The 15669-nt window shown below is 38.4% G+C and overlaps 1 protein-coding gene across 1 annotated transcript in view; it reads right to left on the reverse strand.

The window, feature by feature from the left end:
- cd164l2 (CD164 sialomucin-like 2) overlaps nucleotides 1-15669 on the reverse strand; it is a 49424-nt gene that overhangs the window by 11473 nt on the left and 22282 nt on the right. The window contains exons 3-4 of the mRNA XM_028819414.2: nucleotides 5091-5165; nucleotides 1442-1483 (exon numbers count right to left, since the gene is read on the reverse strand). Of these exons, the coding sequence (XP_028675247.2) occupies nucleotides 1442-1483; nucleotides 5091-5165 (117 nt within the window). The remainder of the gene's footprint in view (nucleotides 1-1441; nucleotides 1484-5090; nucleotides 5166-15669) is intronic.

Here is a 15669-nt window from a genome sequence, read left to right on the forward strand (position 1 = left end):
GTATGGGCGCCGTTCTCATCCCTACCACCTTCGCCATCACTTCCCCTACCTCTTCCATCCATCCATTTTCCAACCTGCTGAATCCAAACACAGGGTCACGGGGGTCTGCTGGAGCCAATCCCAGCCAATACAGCGCGCAAGGCAGGAACCAATACCGGGCAGGGTGCCAACCCACCACAGGACACACACACACACACACCCACACACCAAGCACACACTAGGGCCAATTTAGAATCGCCAATGCACCTAACCTGCATGTCTTTGGACTGTGGGAGGAAGTCCAAAGCGGAGCACCCGGAGGAAACCCACGTAGACACAGGGAGAACATGCAAACTCCACGCAGGGAGGACCTGGGAAGCGAACCCAGGTCTCCTAACTGCGAGGTAGCAGCACTACTCACTGCGCCACCGTGCCGCCTCCCCTACCTCTTCATATTTTAAATCATTCTTGAGACAGATTGAAGACTTAAGTGCTAGCTTAACTGAAAAATTAAAGAAAGTGTACTAAGTAATTGCAATTAAAAACACTTAATCAGTTTTAACGCGAAAAGATGCCGATGAAAGAAGAGAATAAGCAGGCCACTAGGGTGGAGAAAACAAGAGCTGCTCATGAATCAGCAAGCGCATCAACCGCTGAGCAAACGAATGCTAAACGTACAGAGAAAGAGGATGAAAATTATGAATGCTCAAGTCAAGTGTATTCACTGCACATTATCGTGCAGTGCGCCATTACTGGTTTATATATATATATATATACTGTAGATACTGTGATCTGTTTACCTAGGCCAAGCTGTACAGGAGTTGTGTTCCACCAAACCACCAGTCAACAGCAGTTTTTGACCTGCTTTTATAATTCAAACTCCTGCAAGACCTCTGCCAAATGTAATGTTTACTGTATTCGCTGTGATAATATGGGCAGCCCAGTGGAATAAAGCATTATTAAAGTATTGTTGATGAAGCTACTTTGTGTTGTATTCTCTGATCCTTCCTTTATTCCCTCTGTTGTGTTTTTATTGGTTTTGTATTAATCTGTCCTTCCTGATCCTAAGCTGATCTGCATTGGTGTCTGTTCTGAGTTCAGGGCTGACTTTATAGCTCCCTACACAGCCACAATACACATGCATATCCCACACAAATTGTTTATATAATATATATAGCATACAGTATGCATCCATATATACACACACATGCAGATACACACAATCATTATGAAAGTTGATTTATAAATAATGATCAGGTTTTATTTAATAACCATTCAAAAGGCTTGGTATGTTGTAGTACATCCATGATTGCACAAGCCTATACATTCATACTGTTATCTACTTTCTGCAAGGACAATATCTTTTGCACAGATATGCTTCTCATCACTTGCAAAAACTTTAGTAGAGAAGACTATTTCAGTATTTTGGGTAACAGCACTCTGAAGAGCAATTTGGTTTTACCTGAGCTGGGGCTCAAGCCGCCGGAAGTTGGAGATGGTTCACCTAAGGAGACAGATCATTGGACAGTATTAATGATGAAAAAATGGAAAGTGCCAAGTTGCAATAACATTTAATGATCACCAGTCCATCAATAATGTATACAATACTTTTTTACACTGCATACATCAACATAAGCTCATTAGAATGCACACAGTAATATTAATTGTTTGTTCCACAACAGTTGAAATTAATACGCAAAGCAAGTCATAACATCACAGGGGCAGAGAAAGTGAAAGAAGTGTGAGGCACTAGCATTAATCACTTCTCCATCTTGCCTTATGGTGTATTGTATAGTAAAAATTTCTGAATGAGTTAGAAGGCTTTACATTTTTTTTAATCTCTATATATAAAATGCTACGGACTGTTCATCTGTCACACAATTACTAGCAAACTACTGGTGCTAGAACCTTGTTCTTTGCCTTGATCAAAAGCTTGTGAGCCAATGCATACTGGAAATTGAAAAAATATCTGAAGTCAGGAACTGACCTCTGCTTGTGGGTTTATTACAGCAAAGTGATTGGCCAACAAAGTAAGTAGCAAAGTGTCAAGCAGATCACAGAGGCTTGTGATGTGACAAAGAACACCATAACAGGAAGAAGAAGAAGAACTGCAGTGTCATCTGCTGTATGTCAAGTACAGAATATAACATGCATATAAAATGATGTTTGTTTTTCTCATAATAATGTTGGGGTGAAAGAGACAATCACAAAAGTTTGGCAAGCAGATCACAAAGAGATGAAAACAAGTAAGTTGCTTCATTGGGTAGCCTCATAGCTTTGCAACAATGGTTTCAACACCCAGATGTGGTCACCACTGTGAGTAATGTGTGTGTCTCCCTATGTCTGTAGTGGGTTTCTCCCAGAAAGTCTGGTTTTCCTTCCACAAGATGAGGCTGTTAGGATGAATGACAAGTCAACGTTGGCCCTGTATGCGTGAGAGTAACAATGGTTTCAACACCCAGATGTGGTCACCACTGTGAGTAATGTGTGTGTCTCCCTATGTCTGTAGTGGGTTTCTCCCAGAAAGTCTGGTTTTCCTTCCACAAGATGAGGCTGTTAGGATGAATGGCAAGTCAACGTTGGCCCTGTATGCGTGAGAGTGGGTGTGTACAGTACATGAGTGTGCCTGGTCATTTCCAAGCATTTGATGCTACCTGGATGACTACAAGTAGAGAAAGTGGGTTCATTAGTGAATGGATAGATAATGTACTTTTAGTGTTTATTGTACACAGGTTCCATTGAGTGTAATAAATCATGCAATTCTTAGTGTTTCCATGTTCCTGTGCTCTAATTGAAAGAATGTATTTAAACCAATTGTACCAGAGCTGTTTACTTTAAAGTGTCTTGGGATGGTAAACAGTATAGAAAGGCATCTTACTCAAGAGCTAACTGGAGGACCTCCTGAACATCTTGTTCGATGAGGCTGCTTTTCCGACAGTTTCTTTACTCATATGGTGGATACTGAATAACCACACAACAAGCACTTTGTCGTCCTTTAATTAATAAGAATGTGTGATGCCAGTAAAAATATTAGGCCCCACTGAACTGATGCATTTTTCTTACACTTGCACAGTATAGACTAACTACCTTATGTATTTACAAATCATTGAGTTTGGAAATCCAGAAACAAACACAGAACACCCTATCATGGACCAGTAGGTCAAAACTTGAATATGACACTGAGATCAGGCTCACAGTACAAATTGATCTCAGGCCAAGTGCATAATGTGAGAGGTCTGCCAAGTTTATTCCCAACAAGGAGTCAGCATTTGATTGAGGAAACGTCTTCTATGGCTTGAAGTTAAATTCGGTTAGTAGAATCAGTGTGGTATGGAGCTTAGTAATTAAAGTAATGACATGTCAGTTGCAAAGCTGCTGGTTCAACCTCTACAATTCGCTTACTGTGCCACTCTGAGCAAGTTACTTATTTGATCCATACTCTTACTGTAAAAATATGGAAACAGTTGGGATTAGGAATTTTATTTTAAAGAAAATTATCACATAAATATAGGGTCAGTTACAGTAATATATCAATGCACCATTTACTAAGCCTACTTAATCTAATTCAGTGTTGGCAGGATGGAGCCTGCTACAGCAGCATTCAGTGCAAGGCAGGCACAACACTGGGTGGGCTGCAAGTCCATGCAAATTACTATTATTAATACCAAGTCTCAATAAACTAGTAAAGAGCCTACAGTATATGAAAGTAATATACTAAATAACAGCCAGCTCGGCTTTATGAAAGGAAGATGTAACTAAGTCAATCTTTTCAATATTTGTTAAGCAGGTTAGTGCAGTAGTTGACAAAAGTAAAGCATACAACAACATTTCCTTAGACTTTCAAAAAGTCTAAATTGTCAAACCCAAAGCTGTAGGCAACAGAGGTAACCTACAAAACTGGATCTCAAGTTGGATAACAGGCACGAGACAAAGAGTACAAAAGAGAGGAGAGTGTTCCATGTGGAGTGAGGTCATCAGTGGAGACCATCAAGGGTCTGTCCTGGGACCACTATTTTTTCTGATTTATATTCATGGCATAGATTTGGGTCCATCCATTCATCTATCTATCTATCTATCTATCTATCTATCTATCTATCTATCTATCTATCTATCTATCTATCTATCTATCTATCTATCTATCTATCTGTCTATCTATCTGTCTATCTATCTGTCTGTCTGTCTGTCTGTCTATTAAGCTTGTGAAATTCGCAGTTAATACTAAAACTGGAGAAATGGCAGACACTGAGGGGGTAGCAAAAATAATTCAAGTTTGAACTAAGCAATATTTGGAAAAAGCAGTTTAATGTAGAAAAGTGCAAAGTGCTATATGTGGGCAACAGAAATGCAAATAGTAAATACAAGATGGGAGTCCTAAAAGAAGAGGCCTCTGAAAAAGATTTAGGGGATTATGTTGACTCAATGTTCTCATCCTCTAAGCAATATTCAGAAACAATTAAGGAAGCAACTAAAATGTTAGGTTATATTGTAAAAACTGTTGAATACAAGTCAAGAGATGTTATAGTGAGACCACATCTGGTGTGCCGGGGGCCGTTCTGGTCACTACAATACAAGAAAGACATAGCAGTACTTGATATTGTGCTATTAGCTAAGACAACCAAGTGTATCCCAGTGCTTAAGTGATAATTAAAGGGAAATGGACTTAAGACTGAAGGCAGGAAGCACTTCTTTACGCAAAAAGTTGTGGGAATCTGAAACAAATTAAAGAGTCGTGTAGCTGAAGCAGAAAACTTGACAATGTTTAAGAAGTATCTGGATGAGACATTGGGAGAGCTTAGCTATTAGCTGAACAAACAAGCTTGATGGGCTGAATAGCCTCCCCTTGCTAGTCAATTATTTTATGTTCTTCTGTTTGTAGTGAAAACCACTATGATGCTTCTTCCACTATGAGTTCTTTGACTTGCTCTGTAGCATTTAAACCTATCACCACAAAGCTTCTATTTCTTCTCAAGATTTAAAATAAGGCTGCTGCTTTAGAGATAGAACTCTAATCATGTCTTTGCTGAACAACTCCATTGCAGTGCAGTCAAATCAACAAAGTAATCAAACCACAGAGTCTCGAATATCAGGGAAGGCTTTCCAACTGTTCTTACCGGAGCATTTGTCTGTATCATTGAAGAGAGAACAACCTTCAGGTGCCTCACTTTTTTCCACACAGCTGGAGTTCCCTGCAAGGAAATGAGCAAGTAAACTAAAAATGAAGCATGTCATACAGTATTTTGAAAAATCACAAGAGTCCCTGTACAGTCTCATAAATACATACATATGTTTGTGCCCATTATGGTGTCTTACCTGTGTCAGTGGTCTCAAAGCCTGCAGTGAGGACCCAGATATTTTTACCAGCTTTTGTTAGGTATTGTTAATTTAACAAGGGTTTAGAATTAAATTGTAAATATGCCCAACATTATTTTAATCATACTTTAAAAATATGCAGTATACACTGTACAAACAACACAAACATAAGCGTAACATTCTCAAATCCACATAATCTAATCCAAGTCCATGGGGACAAACACTGCTGTTCTTAATAATTCAGATTAACAAACTCATTCAATTGCCTAGTGACAGTTTTCATTCTGGAAAAAAGAAATGAGAAAAAGACAAATTTTAAGTATTTTTGTAAAAGTAAGTGATAAAATGAGCCTAATTTGGGTGGCAAGGTAGCACAGTGGTTAGATGTGTTATGTTAGGCCTTAAGATGGACTTGTGCCCTGTCAAGGGCTGTTTCCTGTGGTGTACCCACTCTGGTCCCCCACAGTTTGAGAATGTTTTTCTATGACCCTAATCTTTGGAATTTTTATAATAAATATTTGATTAAAGCCATGTAAATATTTTTGTTACATCTAAGCCTGTGCATTGTGAAATAACATTAGTCTTAAAGACATGACACCTAATTTGCATATAGGCTCATCCATTTGGTGCCATAATTTTGAAAAGCAAACTTATCCACTCCATTCAATTCTTTCCATTCAATGTATTGTTCCTTGTACGAAACCAGCATATTATACTATAATCACAAGTAAAGCCTGAAAAATGAAGTGCAATGTAAAGGCAAAACACATAACAAAGCGACATAGTAATATATATATAATACTAGGGGGCTCTCGCTTCGCTCACCAATCCCTGGGCAGTGCTATCCGCTAGCCTCTTTGCGGCACTGCTGATCGCGTATGGGGAAGCAGATGTACAATTTAAACAGATTGTTATTTTCATGGGAATTGTTACATATGCATAATAGAAATAACTATTTTACATTACAGCGAGTAATTAACCATAGTAAAAAATAGCAAAACATAATAAATTGAAAGAAAATTATGTTTCATGTTGCGTTAGAGGTATTAGTTGCATTATACATTTTCATTCTGTTCGGCTTTGAAATTAAAACGCAAATACTTTTTAAACTTACACTTTTACTGTAAAACTTCAGTAAAAACAATTTTTTTAATTAACTTTTCATCAATATCGCATTGAATTTTGATTCCATGTTTGGATTTACATCGTGACAACATAATGTATAACTGCCCATGAGTGAATATTGTTTCTTTCTCACTAATAAATAAACCGACTTTTTCAAATGTTTGTCCCTGTGATTTGTTAATTATCATAGCAAAAGCTATTTTAATGGGAAGCTATAAACATTTTAATACGAATGGCATATCAAGAACTCCTTTGGTGTCTAATGTTATCCGCGGAAGTTGTACTACATTACCTTTCTTGTCGCCTGTTAAAATTTTACATGTCAGAATTGTTCGACCAATTTTGAATACAACTAATCTTGTCCTATTGCATAGCCCATCACTCAGACATAAATTACGCAATAACATTTCGATACATCCTTCTTTCAACAGTAATTTGGCCATTGGAAGACCAGACGGTGTTAACGGTTGTAGATATTCTACAGGATATTGTAAGTTGATTTTTTTCATCTTCTGCAACATCACCACCACCAACTGTTTCAGCATAGTTTATTGATACGCATTTAACCAATTTGCCATGTAACCGATCAACAATTTTTGCGTTAATTGAGTTAATCATTTCTCTGTGCTAGGATTGCCTGTGTACTCATTTCTTCTGTTGATAACCCTTCAGGATGAAATTCTTCAATAAGATTTGGACATAATAAGTCTTCTTTTATTGGGAACTTAAAGTGAGGAAAACGTAAAAATTTATAAGAGCTCAGGAACTGTGTCTGACAAAAGCACTCACATGAATGAGAGGTGAGAGTACTGTGGGTGTGGTTGAATATGGTTGAGAGGAGGGCAGGACTTGAAAAAATCTCCTGGCAGTAGTCTCGTCTCAAGATTTTCTTTTATAATATATATATATATATATATATATATATATATATATATATATATATATATATACAGACACACACTTAAATGCAAGTAAAAGTCAAGACTAATACTAAAAGTGCCAGAGAACTGGCTGAAACTTGGCTATCCAATGAAAAAGGCATTAACAGACATTTGGACATGAACCCAGAGTATGCTGGCTTGAAAGGAAGAACATACATATAATGAATAAGACTTTATGACCAACACCCTCCAAACCCCACCTCATTAATTCCCCCCACACACACCCATCTCCCCTCCACTCCTTATTTGCTATATATTGCCTTGGATTCCTAAGCGTCTAATCATTTTCCTCTGATGATGAGTCCTAATATAAGTTAAAAGCTTAGGAATAAAAAACTATTTTAAGATATGCAAATTTCCAGCTACAGATATGCAAACTGTATCACAGACTTTTAACTTCCATGTACTGCATATACAGTATATAATAAGTAAATGGCATAAATCCAGTACTCCATTAACAATTAAATTGCTCCAATAATTTAATGTTATGCCTGCCTTTAAGGCCAAAAATATAGGAAGGAAATTTTTCTTCAAAATAAATAGATTTACACTATGCATATGGGTGGAAGTAAGCAATTTCATGAGAAACCAGACAGCTACACGTGACAGTTCAGCCTTTGCCACCAGTAGGTTGTTTTCATGCTTCCACAATAGCAATTACTTACAGGGTTATTAGTGCCCTTCACTCTATAAGTGCATGGCCACTTGAGAAGATTCAGTCATCTTTCTCATCCACAGTGCAATATTCTTGGAAATGTGGCTTTTTTATAAGAAAAGACAGAAACACTGCTGGAAAAGCACAATGCACATACAAATTCTATTTACTAATGGTGTTGAGTTCACTAGACTTGCTTTTCATTCATGCTTTTCAACTCCCCTGCTTTCATAAAGTACAGGAACTGCATCACTGCTGGGTTCCAGACATAATCTCCTTTCTCCAGACAGTCTGACAGTGTCAACAAATTTAAATCCTTCACTGAGATTCACTTCTGTGAAATCTTGAGAATTATTACTGTGGTGAGGGACGATCCTCTAAAGTAGTATTTTTCAACTGAAATGTTTCTCTAGATGGGTTGTTACTTTAAGTTAATAAAAAAAAATGAAATCACCCATTGCTTTGTAGTGGGCTTCTGATTGTAGATTTCAGTTCTACACCCAATGAAAGAGACATTTGGCTCCTGCATACTGAGGAACTGAAATGACTGATATAAGTCCAGTTATGAGCAGATGACAGCCTGTTATACTCCATGTGATTCATTATGAAAACCCATGACCATGGACTAGATCCTAACATGCCCAGTAGCATCACCTACTCTAAACTCTTCTGAATCCATAACAACCAGACAAGATTTATCCCAAAAACATGAATTAGGATTGTTAATGAACATACATCTCAGATTTTCTGAGGGTTATACTTTGTGTTAACTGTGAAGAGTGGCGAGCAACGGCCATTATGTGTCATCTGTGGTGTGGTACTACCAAACGAAAAGCATGAAGCCTCAGCTGTAAAGACATCTGGAAGCATAGCTTGCTACTTAATTAGTTTTACACCAGTTGGTGGGGCAAAGTAATTATTACCGGAGGATCATGTCTCAGAAGAGGTTACAGAGACATTTACCTTTTATAAAAATCCATAACAAAATGATCTTTTACTGTGCAAATCGACATCCCAGAAAAATTCCGTTATTTGAACGATTTGGACGTGACTAAAATTGCAGAGGTCCACTGGTAATAATTACTTTACCCTACCTCAAGCTGTATCAATAATCCCAACATAACAGGGCTTAAAAGGAGTATGTCATTCGACTTTTTTAATGAAAAAATTATAAAAATGATAAAACAAATATTTTAGTGTGTTTGTATAACAAGCCAGCAGGCATTCAGGACAATGTCTCATTGCACACCAAACTGACAAATATAAAAAAGAGGACCCAAATGCAGAACAGCTCATCCTGCCTTGTGCAACAGATGTGAACACCAACATTCTAGACAAGTCAGCAGTCAGCCCACTAACACTTTGCGACAAATATGAAAACCAGACAAGCCCAGGATACCATTTAAAAAGACAAATGGACACTAAATTGATGAAGTATTAAACACCCATGTGTCAAGATATTTTTAGACGAGTCCCATACATACTTCATCTATTATGTACACTGTATTCAAATGTTGAATATGAATTTACTGGTAATTGATAATATGTGCCTTTCAAGGAAAAATGTTGGCTAGTTTCTATTAAAATTACTGCTAATAAAGGATCATCACTGAAGAAAAGTAGATAAAAGTGGGTCTCAATGTTAAAAAGGTTTAGAACCACTGTTCTAAAGAATTTCAGAAGTCAAACTATAGTGTCGGTTAGCTTCTCTGCCCTCTAAATCCTGATATTTTAACATGCCATGCCAATAGACAACACATACTGTGCCTAATAGTTCCAACCTGGTCTACCTCATGGGCACTAGTCAAATTTGGGAATGTAGTCTAACATCTCATAAAGTGTTAATGCCGTGCTTCTGACTGAATTTCAGAATGTTAAGGAGCAATGGGTTATAGGGATATTGGTAGAGAGGCACAGAGAATTGCTGTAAAGCCAAAAAGAATGCTTATAATCTCATAAGGATAACTGATATTGATACCTACATTCTTTATCACAGGCATAGCGAAGCAATGGATGAAACAACACTAAATGTAGCCTAACATCATTCTGTATCACCGTCTCATTACATTATTTATTTTAAATGGAAATGGTGAGATAGCATAAAAATAAAAATAAAATCAATCAAACACAATGCAGGTAATGATGCACTTCCTTTCCTGTCCTAATTACTGTTTTAATTTCAGTTTTTTATAGATTCCTGACGCATTCACAGTTGCAAGTGTAATTAACTACGTAGCTATGATGCTTTGATCATGTCCTATGAAAGCAGAAAAAAGTCAACACAATTTTACCTGGGGCCCTAAAAATAACTAAGACGTCTCTCTTTGGTTTTGTACACTAAGGAGCTGAAACAGGTACCTTGCTCCAGGATATTATATTTCGGCTGTATAGCAGCATTTCATAGCCTTTGAAAATGAAATATTTACCCAAATATGCACAGGCAGTCCGTTTAGTGGAGCAAACCGAGGGATTCATATTAGTAATGTTAGGAGCATTTCAAAACACTGGTTAACTCATTCTGTTACTGCATTCTAAAAGTGTGTAAATCTGGATATTAAAGAATATGTTATACAATACAGTTTCAGTGTTTTTTTGTAAGGTATATCATGTATTATTGTATGGATCTGCCTTTGAAAACATTCATTTGACAGGTTATAATAAAAATACCAAGGCAGAGAATGCAATATTTGGAAATCTGACATTAAGTTGTAATGATGGAACACAGAAACACAAAGCTGATGGCAGAAGGAGGTTCCACCAATGTTTAAAAATTTCAACTTAGGATGATGGTCAGGCAAGCTGAAATTAGTTTTTTGTAACATCTTCAGATTTTAAATGAATGAGTCAGCATCTCAGAGATGTAATCACACGATTGCATGGAGAAACAAATAAGATGACTTGCCTCTTGAGATTCTGCTGTTGAGGAAAAGCTTCTTATTTAAGGATCTTTCTGCCTGTGAGGAAAACTCCTTCCATTCCATTCATTTTCTGTTTTTCTCGGCTCTCTTTATGCCTTGAAGGTATTGTGTCTATCATGAGCATCACTTCTAGTCCATCCATGTTCTGCTCAGTCACTGCTAGTTATGCCTAGGAATGGGTTTGTCTTGATAGTGCTCCTCCACATTGAGCCAGACATTTTACACATACTTGTGGTTTTAATGCAATTCAGTGTGCTTTCTATGTGTGTCTGGGGGGATGATCCATCTGTGATGGGTCCTCTTGTAGTTAACCCACTTTCGGCTCAACCACTTCCACTTTATACTGTGGTTATTGGACAACTAGTGCGGTCACTTCTTATACCTAGGGAGAAGTCTGTTTATGATCAGGGCTCTGCAAGTTCAGCCATGTTCCAATTAGCTACTCTGCTATGTGTTATTGCTCTTGGATTTGGTTGCTTCTTGCATTATTGTGGAAAATGCTTTTCTTTTCACACCAGCACTAAACTTTAAGTTTTTTGGTATGTGGGAGCATAACACCTTCATCTGACAGGCAGATTAGCAGTGCAGACAACTGTTCATTTATTCAACATAATATACATGACCTGAGATGAAGACTGGACTCCTTCAGTACTGTGTGTCTTCAGAGAATCCTTGGGTACCACTAGTTTGACTTTGTGTTGGAGTGCTGAATGAGACACATTACCTGCACTGTGAAGGAGCATCAGGTACGGCACTTTGGCCATGTGGCGTGTTTCCCGAGGGTGATCCGACTTGCAGGATCCTCATTGATGAGGACCCAAGTGGCTGGAGCAGGGCAAGGGGATGCCCACATAACACCTGGCTGCAGCAGATAGATGGTCATTTCCGGAGGGTGGGACTGGACCATGTGTCTGCCTTGGGGGTTGCCAATGCGCTGTATCAGTGCATGCTCCCTAACCTCAACTGACCTTATACCATAAGAAGCACAGGCAGAAATACAATAAAATATGCAACTGGGCTCTTGTAGCTGCCGTAGTTTTAAGATGGTCTTTCACTCCAGGTAGCGCAATTCTTTGTTACAAAACATCTCTAGGTGCAGACACACAGCAGCTTATGTCATTCTCCGATTTAAAGAAGTAAAAAACCCCAAACTAGGTTATTATCTGGTTTATATCTTTATTGGCATGTCCATCATGTGAATGTGGAACCATCCCTCCTTCATTTCCTTAAAAGCACTCAATAAATAATCATGTGAGCTAAGCGAATGTACCATTCAAATGGATTTCTCATCAAGCCTTTCGTTAAATAAAAAAGCAATCCATACCCTAACCAAATTAAATGACAATGCTAAAACAAAGATAAACTGTTAAACCATAACCAAGTCCAGTAATTCCACTAATGTCAGTTCAGCATTTCAGTTTATACAACAAAGTCCGTATATGTTCTTTTGTGGGTGCACCAGTCTAGAGATGATGGTTGTTTCATCCAGTTTACACATGAAGACACTGGTAACATTTTGCTGCTGTTATCTAGGGAGAGGTCTGATTATGATGGGAAATGTTTCCGGTCCTCTCACTTTCAGGTCCAGTATGGATACTCTTTATGTCTAGAGATGGGTCTATCTGTGCTGGGCCATCTTCTAGTCTACTGTCATTCAGGTCAACCACTCCCATACTGTAGGTGTCCTTCCTGGAGTTATTAGACTATTGAGTATGCTCACTCTCTAAGGTTACAAAAAGATCTGATTTTAACCACTCTGATATGTATTCTGTAGTTATATGAACTCGTATTATACTGTAAGTTTAAATAAATGGTCCAGTCAAGATGAATGATCAAAACTAAGACCCTTAAACTTGTCAATGACATTTTGATCCAGCCAACCTTTGAAACACTGCCACCTTTTTAAAATTAAATTCTTTGGATGGTAGTCAAATTGCATTTGTGTTATGCATTGAATTGTACATTATGTATCCTGGATATTTTCCTCCTGGAAAAGTTTGTGAATGTGCCCTGTGGTAGACTGGCATCTCGTCTACCTTGCCCAATAGACCTTAACTTCGGAGTGTCATTCAGAAACTTAAAAAAACAATTCTATATTTAAGAGCTCAATTTCTCTTAGTTATATATCTACAAGTAAGCCCGCGATTCACTAGCGAATCAGAAATCCAAGAATGGCAATCAGTTTCTGTTCCGTCCGATATCTGGATGGATGACAGACATATCATGGAGGGTGGGTGCGTCGGGGGAAATGTCATTTAATTACATAAGCAAATCCGTAGTAAAGCGGTCTCGTTTTGTGGAAACGTGATTCCGTTGCCTTTGCTGACACCGACTGTTGGCAGAGTGGAGCACAGCAAGTTCAGTTTACAGACTGTGGTGTTCGTGTGCCAGCCACTGAGTCTGGGAAGCCGCTGGGTTTGAGTCTGGGGCGGTTCGTTTATTGTTTTTTTCCATCTGGTGTCGTATCTGTGATTTCTGTGGCTGGACTGTTAATAATGTATTACTGTAATACTGTAATGTGATTCAAATATGCTGTGTAGTCTGGACCTTTGTGGATTCCGTACTGTAATACTGTAATGTGATTCAAACATGCTGTGTAGTCTGGACGTCTGGGGATTCCGTACTGTAATACTGTAATGTGATTCACATATGCGCTGAATCATTTCGTTTTTGTTTTCTCCGTGGCTGTGTCGTTAGCTATGGGCTCGGATTTGTATTTCCATTAGTTGAGCTGTTTCGTTTTTGAGCCGTGACTCCTTTGCCTGAGAGCTGTTTCGTGTGCTTCATTTGTCTAGCGGGTGTGTTGTCTGTGGCTGTGTCGTTAGCTATGGGCGGGCTCGTTGCAGTGGCGATCACACTGGTAGGCGTGTTTTCTGTGGCTGTGTCGTTAGCTATGGGCGGGATCGTTGCAGAGCGGCACTGCGCGTGCGCTTCAATGCGCCCTGCGTCCATAACCTTTGGTTAGTAATATGGATCTTATGTCATGTCATGTCATTTTCTAACCCGATTAGTCTTGAACAGGGTTGTGGCAGGGTGCTGGGGCCTATCTCATCTAGCACAGGGCACAAGGCAAAAACAAACCCTGAACAGAGCTCCAGTCCATCACAGGGCATATATACAATATCTCATGTAAACGTGTATTTGTTTAGTATAGTATGTATGCATTATTATTCTTATTTTTATTTGCTTTTCTTTTTATGTAACTGCTTACATCTTGTAAAGTACTCTGAGCTAAAGCATTTAAATGAAAATGTGCTACAGAAAAAAATGTTGTTCTTGATTACTGCTTTGTTCCTGAAAAAGCTACAATTCCTCCCGACTCAGACTAAACAAAAAAGCTGGCTAAATAATGGATACAAGTGTCCTTCATTATTTGTGAACAGCTGTATGTGAGTGAAAACATCTATTAACTTATTGAGCTAAATGGTCATATTCAAACTGTACAGGACAGCAGGATAATCCAAGGCCTCAGGTTTGAAATATGTTAGTGAAGTAAAGGAACAACTTGAAAGAGAGTTGAAAAAAGGTTTTCTGATATATTAGATTTCTAATGATTTATTGCAATCTGCGGAGTAGTGCCTTTGGAAAGTATTCAGATCCCTTCACTTTGTTCACATTCTGTTATATTACTACGCCTTATACTACAATTATTTAATTTTTTTTCCCACATCAAGCAACACTCAGTACTCCAGAATGACTAAGTGAAAACAGGATTTTAGGAATTTCTAAAAATATATTATAAATAAAAATTGGAACATCACATTGACACAAATATTCAGAACATTTGCTATGACAATTTGGCTCAGGTGGATCCCATCCTAGTGCCCATCATCAAGATGTTTCCGAAGGAGTCCACCTGTGGTCAATTCAATTGATTGGGCATAATTAGGAAAGGCACACACCTGTCTCTAGAAAGTTCCAAAGCTGACAATGTGTATCAGAACAAAACCAAGCCATGAGGTCAAACGCATTGTCTGCAGGGCTTAGAGACAGGATTGTACTGGGGAAGGCTATACAAAACATGCTGCAGCATTTAAAGTTCTAAAGAGTGCAGTGGCCTCCATTATTCTTAAATAGAACAAGTTCAGAACGGCTATGACACTTTCTAGAGATGGCTGCTGGCCAGCTTCCAGATGGACAACAATCACTGCAATACTCCACTAACCTAAGCTTTATGGCAAAATGGTCAGATGATACATGAACGCTTGTTTGAATGTTGTAAAAAGGAACATAAAGAACTTTAAGACTATGAGGAACAAGATTCTCTCATCTGAAGAAGCCAGGATTGAACTGTTTTGCATAAATTTTAAGTATTATGTCTGGAGGAAACCAGGCACTGCTTGTGATCTGCACAGTACCATTCCAACAGTGAAGAATGGTTATGGCAGCATCATGCGGTTGATTGCTATTCAGTGGTGGGCACTTATAAACTAGTCAGGGTTGAGGAAAATCTGAACTGAGCAAATTACAGAAATATCCATAATGAAAGCCTGCTCCAGAACACTTTGGACCTCAGATTGGGCTGAAGGTTCACCTTCCAACTGGACAATGACCCTAAGCACAAAGTAAAGACAACAGAGGAGTGGCTTAGGGACAACTCTGGGCATGACCTTGACTGGTCCAATCAAATCAAGGACTTGAACTCAACTGAAAATCTTTAGAGAGACCTGAAAGTAGCTGTCCACCAACAGTTACCATCCAACCTGACAGAGCTTGAGAGGCTCTGTAGAGAAGACTGGGA

The sequence above is a fragment of the Erpetoichthys calabaricus genome, chromosome 14 (genome assembly GCF_900747795.2).
Source record: "Erpetoichthys calabaricus chromosome 14, fErpCal1.3, whole genome shotgun sequence".
In the NCBI taxonomy this organism is placed as follows: domain Eukaryota; kingdom Metazoa; phylum Chordata; class Cladistia; order Polypteriformes; family Polypteridae; genus Erpetoichthys; species Erpetoichthys calabaricus.